Source organism: Manis javanica, chromosome 6, assembly GCF_040802235.1.
Source record: "Manis javanica isolate MJ-LG chromosome 6, MJ_LKY, whole genome shotgun sequence".
Lineage (NCBI taxonomy): Eukaryota > Metazoa > Chordata > Mammalia > Pholidota > Manidae > Manis > Manis javanica.
In genome coordinates, this window is record NC_133161.1 from 145,548,186 (window position 1) to 145,565,010 (window position 16,825).

The following is a 16,825-nucleotide window of genomic DNA, read 5'->3' on the forward strand; positions in this document are numbered from 1 at the left end:
GACCGGGAGGGTGACGCACCTGAACTCTATGGGGACAGAAGCTCCTGCACTTAGAACCCTCCCGGGCCTCTCCCTGTTTGTCTCTTTATCTGGCTGTCCATCTTTGTCCTTTATCATATCCTCTAATAAACTGGTAAATATGTTTCCTTGAATTCTGTGATCTCAGCAAATAATTGAATCCAAGGGGGAAGAGGTCCTGGGACCCTGATTTGCAGCCAAGTTGGACAGAAGGCAACCTGGGGACCTACTATGTGTGAAAGGCATCTGAAGTGGGGTGGGGGCAGTCTTGTGGGACTGAGCCCTTAACCTGTGGGATCTGAAGCTGTTTCTAGGTAGACGGTGTCAGAATTGAGTTAAATTGTAGGACACTCATCTGCTGTCCCAGAGTTGCTTGGTATAGGGGAAAAAATCCATGCATCTAGTCTTGGAAGGGTGAAACTGTGTGAGAGCAGAGGAGAAACAAGGAAGGGCACTGAATTTTTCCCAACATATACATCTAAATCCAGCTAGAGAGCGGTCAGTGGACAATGTTTGTTTTATGCTTTCTAAATATGGTGAAAAGGTCCTATATCCAAGGCTATTGAAAAAATTATGATTGAGAGAAAAGTATGATGGCATGCACTATTGTTTTATTTAGTGTGATCTCATTTAATTCTTGTAACACCATGGAACAGTAATGGGATATCATAACTCATTGTCTCTCTTTCATAGATGAGGAAACAGATTCTGATAGTAAACTTGTAAGTAATGTAACCAGAATTCCCAACTAGGGTGTTGTTTTATTTTTTTGACCATAGTCTACTTTCTTAACCATTATGCTATGTTTGCCTTATAGGTCAGGAGCTAGCTTAAAACAGCAAAACAACCCTAGAGAAAATTAGAAACTTTTTTATACCAAGAATTGTCAAGTAATGAATGCTCTTCAAGAAGCTCTGGGTGGATGGGCCTTATTTAAAACTTCATGAATTCTCTGCAAGACAGACTGACCATTATTACTGTTTCTACCTCTGAATTGATGTTGATTTGGGAGACTGTAGGGCAGGACAGAGAGTAGTATTACAAGCAGTTTCAGAAGTTAAGCAGGTTTGGATTCAAACCCCATTTCCAGCACTTACTAGTTTTGTGGCCTTAGGCAAATGGCTTGTCCCTTTTACCCTTGATTGCTTCAATTAACAGAGACACTGAGCATAAAGAGCGTTCAGTACCCATCAGCTCTTTTATTGGCAATAAAGCCTTTAGGTGAGGAGGTCGAGGACAGAGGGGAGGGAGGCCCCTCACTTGAGGACAGACACGATGTTGGGCTGTCCCTGCCCTATTTTAGTGGCTTAAGTACCTGGACTCCAATAGGTGTAAGCAACTGCAGATGTATAAAAATTAAGATTTTGGGGGCTGGTGAGTGGGCTTTGGAAGGGAACACTTCTCACAAAATGATCCATGCGCTAGACTTTGGGTCCTGGACCAGAGCCTGACTCAGGAAGGGACCTGGGAGTTATTATACGTAGTCTGGGATGCAGCCTACTACTGGGTGGTCCAAAGGTGGTCACCGTCCAAAAGGCCAATGGAATCTGGGTGTTTTGAGGGATGACTTGGAAATCAACTGGAAACCTACAATCTGGAAGGCTGAACCGAGTTCTGACGTGTGACAAGTGGGTACATCTGAGAGCTCAGAAGCGTTGGGACCAATTGTAGGAAGACCTGTTTGTATGGAGTGTTAGGCATATGGTACCAAAGCCCGGTGCCCTTCCGGTACTTCAGTTTCCCAGGAGCCAGCTCAGGCCTCCCTGATCTCTGAGGGGCAGGCGGCTCAGACCTTATCTTTGCTGGATCATAGTTGGGAGAAGTGAAGTGACGGCCAAGGTGCTACTTCCGGGAAGTGCTCAAGTCATGGGTCAAGACGCACTGTCCCCAGGAACTGCTGCAGGTTGGAAATAGAGACAGGTTCTAGGGGAGTACTCATATCTTCATGAATATTGTGTTGATCCTAGGTTTTAAAGGCCTTTGAGGCAATTTGGGGTGGACCACTGGAGTTGTGAAGTGCACAGCGTTGGGGGCACTTGCCTTGGGCCCAGGCTCAGCCAAATCACTAGTCCTGGGACTCTGAAGCTGGGCTTTCCTGAGGCTGCGACCTGTCCTGCCTACCATGAAGGGTTGTCCCAAGGGCTAGATGAGATAAACAAAGAGAAAGTGCTTTGCACAAGTGATCATTCAAACTCTTAATATCCACGTGCATGGAGACAAATCATATTTGTCCTAAACTGGGAAGTCTTTTGAGGGCTGAAAAAGCAGAAAGGCTCGTGTTTTCTTTCCAAATCTGCATACCCTCTAGGAGAATGAGAATCACGTAGTTAGTTGCATGCTCACATGTCTGAGGTGTCTCATGTTAACCAGATTTAAAGTCTGGATAACTTTGTATCTTTCTTAAGAATTCACATTTGAAAAGCGAGAAATTAAAAAAGCGTAACATGTTCTTTCCACCAAGCAAACAATAGAAACATCTGTCTTTTGTTGACAGTTGGCAAAACACAACATGACTAATGTGCGGACCTGCAGTGGTTCACCTTCAGTGACTTCACACTTCTCATCTGCTTTGATAAAAACATATCTGAAGCAGCTGAAAAAATGGAGCTGGGAAAGGCCTTGCATCAAAATAAAGGATTTCTTGTGCAACACTCTGTGTTGTAAAGGACGTAGATAAAGAGTCTAACAAGAATGTACAAATTGAACATTCTAAATCTTATTATCAAGACAGCATATTGATACTCAAGAAAAAATTTCAATGCAGTGACCCACTGTGCCTCTATGACAGCTGACACTGTCACGGAACGAACACAGATGTGGAGGGAAAAAAGTGTGGATTCGAGCATTAGTTCATCCTTTATGAGCTGTTGACACTGCGAAGTTTATTTCTTTGAGTCTTTGCTTCCTTGCTACAAAATAGGAGAGTAAGAATAACCCCATGCAATTCTGCGCTGAGGACAAAGTGAAATAATATACCAGCCAATGCTCTGTAAATGTGCATTATTATTTCCCAGTGTTTTTATTTTTAACCCTGAAAAAATATATATATACAGTTTCATAATTTTTATCTTCAGCACACGGCACTCCTTTGTGCTTCCTCTCTGCTTCCAGACCATACTTCTATTCCTGTCTTTCTGAGCAACCTTTGGGGGAGCCCCAACAGAAGCCCAGTCCCCAGTCTTAGCCCAGGGCTTTCACCACCAAGCCAGCAAGCAGCTAAGCGCCCTTCTTTTAGGGTTTTGGGTTCAAAGCACATATCTTAGTGCCCTGCACACCTGCTCAAAGCACCATTTGTTGTTCAACCGAACTTGGAAATTATATCATAATGGCTACCGTTTATTGGTGGGTATTGGTCTTGCGCTAAATATTTTATACAAATGATTACATTGAGTGGACATAAATACACCTTTCGTGAGGGGCCATTTTCCTTGAAGCAGGTTCGGCAACAGTAACTTGGCCAGGGACGCACAGGCAGTGCTCGGCAGAGCTGTAATTCCAAACCTGTCTGATCTCAAAGTCCATCCTACAAACCGCTCAGCACTCAGGGCTCCGAATGCTCCTCCCAGGCCCCTCAACCGCCCGGTGACCACCCCAGACTGCCAGGCTGTCCTGCTGCCCATCTTTCTAGATCCTTATGGCATTTCACCTCCTCCAGAAAGCGTCGGATGGATCAGAGGGGAGTAAAGACGTTCCGGTCTGAACGTGGGAGTCTCATGGCCACAGAGGAAGCTTCTAGTGCATCCTTGCATGGGGAATATTTGACTCCAGCTGTACTCAGGGGGGACCCATGTTTGCTCCGCTGGGCTTAAGCCCCACCTGTCCGTCAGCATTGCTGGTCTGACCACAACTGACTTCAGTTCTGTGGGAAAACTAACAGTGGTCCGATGGCTATTTCCAGTGACAACTGCCTGGCATCATCTGGGGAAGGAGCAGTGTAAACATGGGCGTGGGGCCCCAGCCCTGTGCCCACTCTTCCGCAGGGCTTTGTGTTGGAGGAAAACCAGAGTTCGTGAAGGGACTTGGAATTGTCTCTCAGCAGGAGCGCGTGAAGGAGCAGGACGTGCTCAGGTGGGAAGTGCAGACTCGCCGGGTCTCCGAATGGTCGCACTGTGGCGTGAGGAGGGCTGTCGTGGGGAAGTGGGACTTGACTTTCGCAGTGCGTCCCCACGGAGGGGGCTGGGAACTGCGGAGAAGTGAGTGTGGGCCAACACCAGGAGGAACAGCTGTGTCAAATCCTTCTTGGAAACAGGTGGCACCGTGACAGTCAGGACTGTCCCCAGCTGGTGTTCTTTTTCCACTCCCTGGAGCCACCTGGCACTGCTGGGCGGCTAGGTAGGGTGTCACAGAGGGTCCAGTCCACCGGAGAGGACTTGGCTGCCCTGGCCTGGGAGGTCCTGGAAGGCAGAACCGGGCATCCTCACTGTCACCACCCACTGCCCACTGAGCAAGGGGTGGGGGCCGTACTGAGGGTGCCAGGAGTTCTGCCAGGCTTCCCACTATTTATCCCATCTACTCACGGATTTTTGATGATGCAGTGGAAATAGTGATGATTATAGGGAGAAGAGCTGGGCTTTGCCTCTCTCTGACCCCTGCTGGTCCTGAACAAGACAGTAAGGGTCAGGCAAGCCCCTGGCTCCTGGGTTTGGGGTTCTAGATGCTGAGACACGGACCTGCTGGGGGTCACCAGGCTGTCCTCTGGCCCGCCTTCAGGGTTTCACCCATGTGTTCTTTCTGGTTCTCTCTCCTGGATGTACCTGTCTGTCCTGCCCCTCTCATCCCCACCACCCAGCCAAGAGGCCCCATATCTGCTGGAAAAAGGGGGCCTCAGAGTTACCCCCCCCCAATAGGGTCTCTTGAAAGACTTCCTTAGTGTTGGTTGAGCGGCCAGCCGGGGACCCGGGGCTCTGTTTAGTCCCATGGGCTGTTTTCTCTTGGCTCAAAGAGAAGCATAACCCACCCCCACCTGGTCTCCCTCACAATGTCCAGACCCCCCTTGCAGAGCACCAGGGGTGGGTCCAGGGCAGCGGCCCAGCTGGTCTGGGCTCAGGAGCACCAGGCATGGGGGTGGGAGCAGGGCACGGGCTTCCGGCAGGGAAGGGGTCCTGCTCAGGGGGTCTCCCCTTGAGGGGAGGCTCGGTGTCCCCCTGCTGCCCTGCCCGGCCTCTGTGGTCTGTGTCCTGGCCCCCCTCAGGAAGCCCCTCTGACGTGCTCTGAGTGACGGAGAGCTTGGAAATAGGGCGCACGGTAGGGAAGAGGGCTTGGGTCCCCATGAGGAGTGGAGCTGCTGAAGGAGGACTTAGGAAGGAGGGGCACAAATCACAAGGGGGCAGGTCGGCTCAGAGCCCTGTTTCCTGACTGTCACTCCAGGGAGGAGCTGCCAGGGGGTGGGTAGTAGCAGCTGGAACAACGAAGAAAGTGCAGAGCTGGGAGTTGAGCCTCAAAACAGTGCTGAGATTTCTGTCACTTCTCACTCATCCGGCTGTCCTGAAAGGCCCATGCTTGTTTACATGGCTGACGTATTCTTTCTGTAAAACTCCCTCCAGCCCAGATGAAAATGACTGGGAAGTAGGAAATGAAGGGGCCTGGTAGCTGACCTGGGGCCCCCACTCAGGGGGAGGCGAAAGGTGGGGCAAGTGGGCTGCTGGGTATCTGCGCTGCTGCTAGCTGCCGAGTGGAGGGCAGAGGTGGGCACAGGAGCTGGAGGGAGGGGGGCAAAGGAAAGGGGGCCACGGATGGTGCAGACAGGTGTCTCCTTCCTTCCCAGGGGACAGCAAAGGACAGAGCCAGGCAGGGTTCAGGTGCAGAGAGCAAGGGCAGGGGCAGTCCTCCAAGGCCAGTTCTGCTGGGGGGAGAGTCCAGGGCCACCCCAATCACTTCCCCTCTAGAAATAAGAAAACTACCAGCAAAGAAGTTATGCCTCAGTGTTCCCCCGGCCCCAAGCCCCAGCGCATATGCTGCGTGATGCCAGGGTGCCAGCCTTTCAGCATCTCTGGGGCCTGGCGCTGAGCAAGCAGTCCTACTGAACTGAACTGATGGCTGGGGGTGGCAGGGGGTGCACAGGTCAGGTGGCTTGGTCAGAAAGGCCTCTGGGACAGGCCAACTGGCATCTCTGATGGAAACCAGAGGAACAGAGCAAGAAATAAACCCGACATTTATCCAGGGCCTGCCCAGCCGGGCACATTCTCTGGTCTGCTGTATCATCACCGTTTTCCAGAGGGTGAATCTGAAGGCTTCCAAGCTCACACAGCTGGCCTTTACCTTGGGAGCGGGGTTCACGCCCTTCCCCCAAGTAGCCCAGAACCCCTAGCCTGAGCTCTTCACGGAGGTCGGTGGGTTGTTCAGAGAACAAGGCAGAAGTAACCCTGGGAGGCCAGCAGTTTCTTGTGGGACGCAGGAGATCTCAGGTCTGGCCTAAGGACGCCAAGGCTCAGTGACAGCCATACTGCTCCCTGGTGGCCCAAGTGGGGGCCGAGGAGGAGCTGAGAACCCAATTTGGCACCTCCTCAACAGGACGACGGCCTGGGAGTGGTCAGGCGGCAGCTGAAGGGGCAGGAAGGGATGTGGCCTGTGGCCAAGTTCTGCTTGCTTGGAGAACCAGGAAAGTAACACTGGACAATAACCCAAGATGGGAGGTCCTTGGGGACCCTGCCTGGGCCCTCCAGAAATTCTCTCTGCTGCCCTTCTGCCTCTGGCTTAGATTTCCCTCAAGACTCCCTGAACTGGAGCTGACAGTTTCCGTTCTGAGCTAAATGGCCATTTCTCACCTGTAGATGGAAGGATCGTAGTCACTGCCTGTAAGTCTTTGCTCAAATGTCACCCCGGTGAGGCGCTCCCTGACACCATGTCCCACAGTGCCCCTCTGCCTCCTCACCCTCTAGATCCCCTCCTCCCTTGCTGTAATTTTCTCTCTGGAGAAAAATCTTTCCCCTCACTTTCTATGCACTGTGTTCCAATATACTAATGCTCTAGAACACCGCCTCTGAGGTACTGATCCATATGTATGTTGAATATACCATCTCTCCATCATCATTAGTTATCTGCTTGCTTCTGTGCGCCCCACCTCCACTCCAAACGCTAGTGCCGCAGAGCAGGGCTCTTTGCCTTTGTGTCCCCTGTGTCCCCAGCATCTAGAACAGCACCGGGCTCAGGAGGAGCCCTCAATAAATATTTGTGGGATGAATGGGGGAGGGATGGGTGAATGGGATTGTTGTCAGGAGTCAACACATTACTGTACATGAGGTATTCAGTGCGATACCCAGCCTCTTTATTAAAGAGGCGATACCTGGCCTCTTTATTATCTCCGCTGCTGGTGTTTGTTAGATTCCTCGGCCTCTCGGCCTCTCTTCCTCCATCTGTAAAATGGGAAGTTGAATCCTGCATAGTCTCTGAGTTTCCTTCAGTCTCTAACTAGACTGCGGCACTACGATCTTCAAGCCCCCACAGGCTCAGCCAGGCAAGTGCCTCCGGAAGCTCCCCTGAAGCTCCCTTTGTGCCTAGCAGCTGCAGCTCTGCAGGGCCAGGAGGTGCTAAGCCCCCCTTCAGTTGTGGCTGTTACTCTATTTCTTTTGACTCCCAGAATGAGCATGGGCTTAGCCTGGGCCTGTGAGTCAGCCCACTATTTCTCGGAATCGTTTCCATTCAAATGGTTGTTTTATTATAATTGGCTTTGATGTGTTGTTTCATAACATTTTACTGTTTTCAATAGAGGCAATTAATTATGTGTGCAATTAGAGGTCTTTTGATTTTAATTTCTTTTTTAAGAGTTTTCATAGAAATATGCAAAGCTCAGGAAACAAAATTGCCCGGCCATGTGGACTGACTGGCGATTTGGACACGTGGTGCCTGGAGATGAAGGTTCGCCCTGCCTTGCCCTGAGTGGGACTCTGGTCCCTGGCCTTGGGCATGCCCTGTGGGGGCAGGGTCATACCTCAGAGTGCTTGGGAGCACCTGGGAGCGCCTGTTTTAGGGGCTCAGGTGGGCAGGACTAAAACTGTCTTCACAGGGCCTGGGCTCTTTCTCTCAGCACCCCCCTCTGAGAGGCATTCTAGAACCCCTGGTTTCCACACACTGACTGCAGAGCCAATGTCAGGAGCAAGGTAGTTTCACACTGGAGTATTTGGTATTCGCTGAGTAACTGGGATGGCCTCGGAGGAGGGGCGAGGGACAGGTCTGGCTAGTTCTGCGTGTTGTTTATGCTGAGGATTACCTGACACGTCCCAACCCGCTTCCCCGCCCCATCTGCTGGGGGCTGGCCCTCAGCCCTCCTGCCCTCTTTTCCCTGCATGCCCGGGCAGCCGGGGGCCAACATGGATCTTTCTGTCCGCATCAGCTGAGCCTGGAAACCTTACCCTTTGGAGGCAATGGAAAGGGAGATGCGGGTGAGTGTCATTAGCCTTGTTCCAGAACCTTCCAGGCTGAGGAAGCGGGGACAGGGCTGGGAGATAGGTGGGGCACTGCTACCTCTGTGCCTCAGGTTTGGGGGAAATTGAATGTACCTTTTCTAGTTTGAAGCTACCTGGGATCGAGATGGCTTGGCTTCCTTTTATCATGGTTCCTGGGAGACACCCCTGGGGGGAGAAGCTGATTGAATTTGGGGTTCGGTCAAGAAGCATCACAGGGCTGTGTGGCTGAACCCTGGGCTCCTGCTCTGTGGTCTGTGAGCACCCCAGCCAGGACATCTATGCTGTTTGATCATCATTGTTGCTGGTTTGTGACCCACAGAACCGTAGCATTCTAACTGGGCTCCGAGGTGATCTCGGCCAACCCCACCACCAGACTCCTACACCTTCCCAGAAAATGTGACTTCCTGTGTGCATTTAAGATCTTCAGGGGGATTTTTCCATCTCCCCGGGTCACTTATGTTCAGGCTTACTGGTCTTCATGCTTGGAAAGTGCTTTCTTATGTTTAGCCATAATTCCTCCTGCCACAACTCAGGTTCCTTTCCTCTTCTTCTGTTCTTGGGGGTGATGGCAGCTAGAATATTCTCTCTGGAAAGTCAGTTATATACACATAAAGGCTTCCAAAGAGTTTATTCACCTATACCTCAGCTTTCTTCTCTTGAGGGACATTCCCCTTGGGCTCTAACTTCTCCCAAGGTCTTGTTTTCTGCTCCTCTCTACCTTCTTTTGTCCTTTACTGATACGGTAGAATCGGGGACTCCAGGAGGGATGGGCAGCACTGAGTTTGAGAAGGATCAGCTTAGCCTACGATCTGGCTTATAATTAGCTTGTGGTCCATTCTGAACCCCAGATATGTTTCTGCAACTTCTACCATCATCTCTCCTACTGTTCCTCTAGTCCCACCTTGCCTTTCTTTTCAGGATCCCCCCCTGCCCTCTGGCTGGTCCCCTTGGTGCATGTCTCCACCTCACCAAGGGCATTTGGCCCTAGGCCTCTGGAGCTTACGGGACTCTCTGGGGAGCAGTAGGGTGATGCAAAGGGCAGATCGGAGATTTGTCTGGGCCTGGGGAAGGTAACCCACAGTCACAGCCATTGGGCATGTTCCTTGGTAAATTTCTGCAAGCCTGAGCTTGATGGTCCCTAAACACAAAGGGTGAGAAGGGCTGAGCTACCTGCAGGCTGCTGGGGCCAGCCCCTGGGGCCGGGTGACAGTGGTGTTATCTGCCTAGAAGCTCCTCTCTCCAGTCAGGGACCCACATGGAAAGTCACTGGAGGGGAGTAGGGTGGAGAACAAGCTTATCATCATTCATGTAAGTGTCACATGGTGGTAGGTGCCATGTTCATTCATCTGCAGCAGAGTTCTTAAGACGGGCCAACTTGAAGAGGTGCAGACTGGGAGAAATGGGTTGCCTAAGGCCACGCCTTCAGGGCCTCGCTGCTGAGGGATGCCCTGTGCCTGCTTGTCCCCCAGCTCCGTGAAGTAAGGAGCACGGTGTTAGCCAGTGGACTTGGCTTGATGAAGCTCCTGTGTGTGTGAGCTGGTTGGATCTTCAGGGGGTCTTGGAAAGGGGGTGGAGAAGGACCATCGCTTCTCTGTATTAAAAGAGAAGCTGCATGACGTGGTGGACAGAACACTGACCGCGTTCCAGGTCAGCTATGACTCTGGGCAAATCAGTTGACCTTTTTATACCCTAGTTTCCTAATCTGTAAAATGAATAAAAATAGTACTTACTTCTAGGAGTCTTAGAATAGTGTTTTTCACATACAAGGCTCTATTAGAATAGCATCTGGCATAGACAGATAGAGATGAGAGAGGGGGAGCTCCTCATAGGGTGCTAGGATTTACTGTCACCGCAGCAGCAGCATCTAGGATTTAGTCCTGATGCCACTAAAAATTTGGACAAATACTCTCTCCTTTCAGTGCCTTGGTTTTCTGCTTTCCAAAGAAGAGGGTTGGACAGATTGCTCTTCCTGTGTCCATGGCAGGCTCTGCAATTATATTGAATGGATTGTGGGCATGCTATGCTAGATTTAAGCATTTGTTCTTGAAAAATAGTATGTATTTTGTGTTTTTTTCAAAAGGTGTCACATTCTCAATGCTTAAACAAGTGCAATGGTTATTAAAGAAAGACTTAAGTAGACCCACTGATAAAGGATCCTCTGTAGAGTGAGTGGCCTTCTTAAAGTTGAAGCAGGTTCTTAATCAGCCCAAGACCACAGATGCTGTGGACTTGAGAATGGCTGGAGGTGCCAGGGCTGGTCCCAGAGGGACTGGGCAGGTTCGCAGATGGCAGACCAGTAGGCTCAGGTCACTCTGCCATCCCCAGACCCCACAGGCAGGCATCCCCAGGACCCCTGGCACCTGCCCTTTGCCCCTGCAGGCTCTGCTGCCCTCCCCTGAGACCTTTGTGTTTCATGTTGTCATTGCTGCTGGGCAACCTTCTTGGCCCATCCTGCCCAGCCTCCCCCTGCAATGACCCTGTGACTTGGCAAATGGGAGTGTGGATGTGTGGGAGTGTGTGTACGGGGCTCCAGGCTGGGATGCTGGGCGGGAAGGCCAAATGATGTAACAATAATCACTTAGCTTAAGTGTCTTGTTTTGGCAAAGCAGCTTCCTCTTGGCGCAGCACCAGCAGAGTAGACTGTACCCGTGGAGAGGGCAGGGTGTGCGGGGAGGTGCGAGGGAAGCTGGCAGAGGGAACCCAGGGCTTTGTCGAGTGAGTGGGGTCTTGCCATTCCTACAGGGCAGTGATACCCAGGACTGTGCAGGGAGCCCCACGGTGTACCATCCTGGAACCCTGTCACCACCCCAGCATTGGCAGAAAGGGGACATGGGGAGAAACCAAGGCAGCAAGTTCCTGGCCGATCACATATTTGCTTGGCAATAGTGGGTGCTCGATATTCTTTAAACTATTTGATGAGTGAATGAATGAACACAGAGGTATTTTGATTCTGGTCTAATGGGGATCCCTGAGGCTTTTTCACAGGTATAGGAGGCACCTTAAACTAGAAAGAACTTTAGTGCTCACCCAGGCCAGTAATTTTCAAGTTCTTTGGAGGAGCAGCCCCTTTTGTTCAAGTGAAACCTCAGGTGAAGCCTACTGTACACAACTGCAGAGTGAATATCCTCTGTTTGAAGTGGGATAAAGGACTCAGCCCTCTTCCTACTAAACTGGTCCCTGAAGCATCTCCAGGGAACCTCACGTGCTCTGTGGAACCCTGCTTGAAAACAGCTGATTGTCCAACCCCTTCATTTCATAGATGAAAGTGCTGAGACCCAGAGAGGGGTGTGACTGTCCCTGAGGTCACCCTCCTGGTTAGAGCAGAAGCCAGACTCCCCTGTGCCTGGGGCAAGGGAGGCCTTGGCGGTGACATGCCCAGCCTGCCCCTGGGTGGGGGCTTTAGGAAGGGCGGGGCAGGGAGGCCCTTCAGCTTGGGCCGGCTTTGACAGGCCCCGACAGACCTGCCCTCGGGCCGTGAAAAGGGGTTGCTGGCAGGCTGAAGAGCCTCTGGCCTGCAGGAAGGTCGTGGAGAGGCTGGGGTCATTGCCCTGGAGGTGCTCCTTTGAGTTCCATTCCTGGCTCTTCTGCTCACTGGCAAAGGGTAGGAGCTGGCTGGTGGGCCTGGGCTCTGCCCCTTGTAACTTGAGACCTTGGGCAAGAAGTCCCCTCTGGTCCCTCTTCCCACCTGCTCAGGGCACGTGCTCTGAGGTGAGTTCAGGTTTCCGGGAGGGAGGCTGGATCTCGGCAGTTGCCCTCCAAGAACTGAGGAAAGGAAATGAGTTGCAGCTGTAGTGGGCTGGCCAGCGGGAGGAACCTCACAGGTGCCGTGGGCTGGACATCGGGAAGAGCCTCACAGGGGTCATGGGCTGGCCAGCGGGAGGAACCTCACAGGTGCAGTGGGCTGGACATCGGGAAGAGCCTCACAGGGGTCATGGGCTGGCCAGCGGGAGGAACCTCACAGGGGTCATGGGCTGGACATCGGGAGGAACCTCACAGGGGTCATGGGCTGGACATCGGGAGGAACCTCACAGGGGTCATGGGCTGGACATCGGGAGGAACCTCACAGGGGTCATGGGCTGGACATCGGGAGGAACCTCACAGGTGCAGTGGGCTGGACATCGGGAGGAACCTCACAGGGGTCATGGGCTGGCCAGCGGGAGGAACCTCACAGGTGCAGTGGGCTGGACATCGGGAAGAGCCTCACAGGGGTCATGGGGGCTGGAACCTCACAGGGGTCATCGGGAGGAACCTCACAGGGGTCATGGGCTGGACATCAGTGGGCTGGACATCGGGAAGAGCCTCACAGGGGTCATGGGCTGGCCAGCGGGAGGAACCTCACACCTGGACATCGGGAGGAACCTCATGGGCTGGACATCGGGAGGAACCTCACAGGGGTCATGGGCTGGACATCGGGAGGAACCTCACAGGGGTCATGGGCTGGACATCGGGAGGAACCTCACAGGTGCAGTGGGCTGGACATCGGGAGGAACCTCACAGGTGCAGTGGGCTGGACATCGGGAGGAACCTCACAGGTGCAGTGGGCTGGACATTGGGAAGAGCCTCACAGGGGTCATGGGCTGGACATCGGGAGGAACCTCACAGGTGCCGTGGGCTGGACATCGGGAGGAACCTCACAGGTGCAGTGGGCTGGACATCGGGAGGAACCTCACAGGTGCAGTGGGCTGGACATTGGGAAGAGCCTCACAGGGGTCATGGGCTGGCCAGCGGGAGGAACCTCACAGGTGCAGTGGGCTGCAGTGGGCTGGACATCGGGAAGAGCCTCACAGGGGTCATGGGCTGGCCAGCGGGAGGAACCTCACAGGTTCCTCCGGCCCTCCCTCCCAGCCTGCCGGGGCTTGCAGTTTCCCACAGGGCAGCCCTCCTTTGGGACTCAGGGTCCCAGTCTCTTCTCTTGCCATGTTCTGTGGGGCCCCAAGCTCTGCCTGCTTCCCCCTCTCACCCTCCTGAGGCCAGGGCCCCCAGGGCCTCTGGTTCTTTCTGGACATTGCCCTTTCTACCCCCTGCCCCCATCCCCTCCATCTGCACTCCCCATACTTCCCAGCCTTGGGAAGGCCTTATACTGGGCCAGGAGGCTCACAGTCAGCAATCTTAAAAGTCTGGCTAGGGACTACCCTCCTGAGAATCAAAGGAAATAATGGGTGTGGAAGTTCTTTGGCAAAACTGTAAGCCCCAGAGAAATGAAGGAAGTCCCCAGGGACGCTGGCGGTGCTGCTGGTCCAGACTGCTTGCTCTTAGGAGGCCTGCTTAGGATCCAGGCCCTGTCACTGGCCAGAGAGAGGAATTTGGGCCTGTGCATAACCTCCCTGGACCTCAGTTTCAAAAACCTATAAAAGAGGATGGGGTCCCTAATGGGCTATTGCCTTTATTGTGGTGTGACACACTTTTGCAGACTGGGATTTCCTGCTGCCTCTGTGTTCATCTGGGGGACGGAGGCAAGACGAATCCCATTTTACACGTGTGGAGACAGACTCTGAAGTGCTGACTTACTTGCCCAAGGTAACCCAGCTAGGAATGGATGCAGTCATATTTGACCACGAATTTTTCTATTTTGAGCTCAGCATCTTTACCAATTGAACACCCACCCACCATCACAGACAATGTTCACTAAGTCCTTACTTTACATACAGCATCTATCACTATGATGCTGTGAAGCAAGGTGATGGGCTCGCCTTACAGAAAAGGAAGCCAAGGAGTCAGGAGGCTACGTCCCTTGCTCAGAGTCACCAGCTGGCTGAGAGGGTCCTTGAAAGCTGTGATGCTCCAATGTACCAGGCTCTACCTGGTCCTGGCAGGCCACACAGCCTAACCATGACTCCCACAGAAAGTTCCACAAGTCTGAGATGCTGACAGGACCCCCAGGCCCCACTCCAGGGGCTCCCAGCCCTATAAGGCCTCAGGTCCCTGTTCTTAGGCCATGTCACCCAAGCAGAGCCTGTGCCCATGGCCAGAAGACTGTGCCAGGCGGTTCTTGCTGCTGTCTTGCGAAGGCAGGGGACTCAGTGCACAGAGACTTAGGGTTGAATCCTGATTATGAGATTCTGGGCAAGCTGAGCCTGAGCCTCAGTTTTCCCATCAGTATAATGAGGCTTCTAAAAATATCAACCTTTCAAGGATGGAGTGAGGATCTCACAAAGCTCTGGGCGTGGAAGTTTATTGCAAACTCTAAAGTACCACACATGGTGTGGTCTTATCATTTATTGTATCGAGTTACAGGAATTGTCTCCAAGGTTGGGGAAAACTTACAGTACGAGCCTAACAGGGAGGGAGGCCTGGCAGGCCGTGGGAGGTGCCACTGTGCCAGGGTCCCCAGCAGGTGCCAAGGCTCAGGCCACCACTAGTGGGAAACACAGGGCTCTCTCTATGCGGCCTGGGCTTGTCCCTCTCATTGAAGGTCCAGCCCCCTCCTTCCTCTCTCATCATCTTACGTCTCCAGGCTGTGAAATCTCAGAAATCTCAGCACAGTTGGCACTGTGTGTGCAGTGCACAGGGAACAGGAATGCCTGCTTCCTGCCCAGCTCCTGTGCCCTCTTTTATCTCATCAAATCCTCAGGTTATGAGTTCCTGGTCTGCAGACTGACCCAAAGAGAAAGGGAAGTTACATGGCTTGCCCAAGGGCATACTGCCAGATCCAGGATGGGACCCACAGATCTACGATAGGGACCCACACATCTAGGGTAGGGACCCACAGGTCTAGGATAGGGACCCACAGGTCTAGGATAGGGACCCACAGGACTAGGATAGGGACCCATGTCTGCCCAGCTCCCAAGCCAGGGCTGCCTCCTGACGCTGTCGCCTGAGGCTTTCTCTCTACTTCCACACATCCTCACCACCTCTCCTTGCTCCAAACCCAGTTGTGTTCCCCTTGAAGCTTCCAGGGGTGAATCTGTCCTTGTTGTAAGGAAATCTAGTCTCCAGTCGATGGGCGTGAGAGGGAAACCGGAGCTCTAGTTCACCTGTGTCAGCTGCCATTCGGGTTCCAAAACACAAGAGTGACCCTGCTTAGCTGGCTGGGCTTCAGGCCTCTGTGCATTTATCTACATCCATTAATTAGCCCCAGTAACTCCTGGGATAGTCGCTCCTGGTCCCTGCCTCTGGCAAGCTGAGTGTGGCCAGGGAGTCGAGGTTCCTCTTTGAATTCATCCCACAGCCTCCAGAAAAAGGAGGAAGTAACCAAATCAATTACCTCCGACTCTTAGACTAAGGGGTTAAAAAATAAAAATAAAAACAAACAAAAGACAAAACGCCTCCTGGTAGGGATGTTGGTGTTGACTTGGGCCAGATGTTCTAATGAGGACGACTTATTAACTGGTCTGTTTGCTAATAATGTCAAATGGCTTTAAGCACAGCAGTAGTGGGGGATGGAAAGAGAGGTGCCACAAGTCCAGGTCCTGTCTCCACACAGCCCTGCCAACCTTCCCCCCACACCCGCCTGGGGCCCTGAACGTGGGTTCCTTCCCTGACTATTCCCGCAGCTCCCCGGCTGCCCTCTGAGCAGCTGGCCAGTGCTCAGCAGAAATTAAGATGAGGGCAGGATGTGGCCCCTGGGCCAAATCAATTGCCAGCAGCCTCTGCTTCTCTGGGGATTTCTAGAGGGGCTTGAGAGGCAGAGAGGATGTGAGAGAGGGCGGAGGGAGTTCTGGAAGGGGCTGCGGGGAGGTGGGAAGAGGATGGATCTGGTGACGGGGGCTGGGGTCCTGCACACCAGAGCTCAGCAGCCAGCGGAAGCTGTGAAGCACTTCTCGCTGCCGGAGCGCCCACCAGCTCCTCCCCAGATGCAGAGCACCCCAAAGGCTTCACTCTGGACAGGAACAGAACCTTTGATCCCCCAAGGCCGGCTGTGCAACATCCTGGGCATCCCTCCTCAGAGCGGCAGCAAGGCCTCATGGCTGAGCATGGCCCCCGGGGCCCCACCTTCTGCGCCCGCATCCTGGCTCTGCTGTCTCCAGCTAGGAGGGCTTGATCAAGTTGCTTAGTCTCACTGTGCAAAATGGGGATCATAAGACTTCCTACCTCATGGGGCTGTTCTAAGCATTAAGGGAGAAAACACATGTACAGCTCTTAGAGCGTAAGTCCTCTATCACGCACTTCAAAGTACTGAATTGTGTGAATAAATCCCTCCCCTGATGCTGAGCAGGTTAAGGATCCTGCCAGAGTGGAGGGCTGTACCCAAGCCTGCACCTTCTGCATCTCGCCTCTCTGGTTGCCTTGATGTACTGGTGTGTGTGTGAGTGTGTGAGCTGCAGTTCCTGAGAACCGGGGTACACAAGGCAGGCTGGCTTCCTTTGGCAGCGTTTTTCACACTTTTTGATGACAGTGTAGAGTAAGAATGATGTTTTATCATCTAACACACATACATAAAAGAAAAAGGCAGGGATGTGGGGGCT

At 52.8% G+C, this 16,825-nt stretch overlaps 1 protein-coding gene across 8 annotated transcripts in view; it reads left to right on the forward strand.

Moving 5' to 3' along the window:
* Window positions 1-8,239: 8,239 nt before the first annotated feature.
* TMPRSS13 (transmembrane serine protease 13) overlaps window positions 8,240-16,825 on the forward strand; it is a 34,568-nt gene continuing 25,982 nt past the window's right edge. For all 8 annotated transcript variants that reach the window (XR_012132716.1, XR_012132717.1, XM_073239715.1 and 5 more), the window contains exon 1: window positions 8,240-8,396. Coding sequence is in view for 6 of the 8 variants with exons in the window: in XM_073239715.1 (XP_073095816.1) it covers window positions 8,379-8,396 (18 nt within the window). In the remaining 2 variants the exon portion in view is untranslated. The remainder of the gene's footprint in view (window positions 8,397-16,825) is intronic.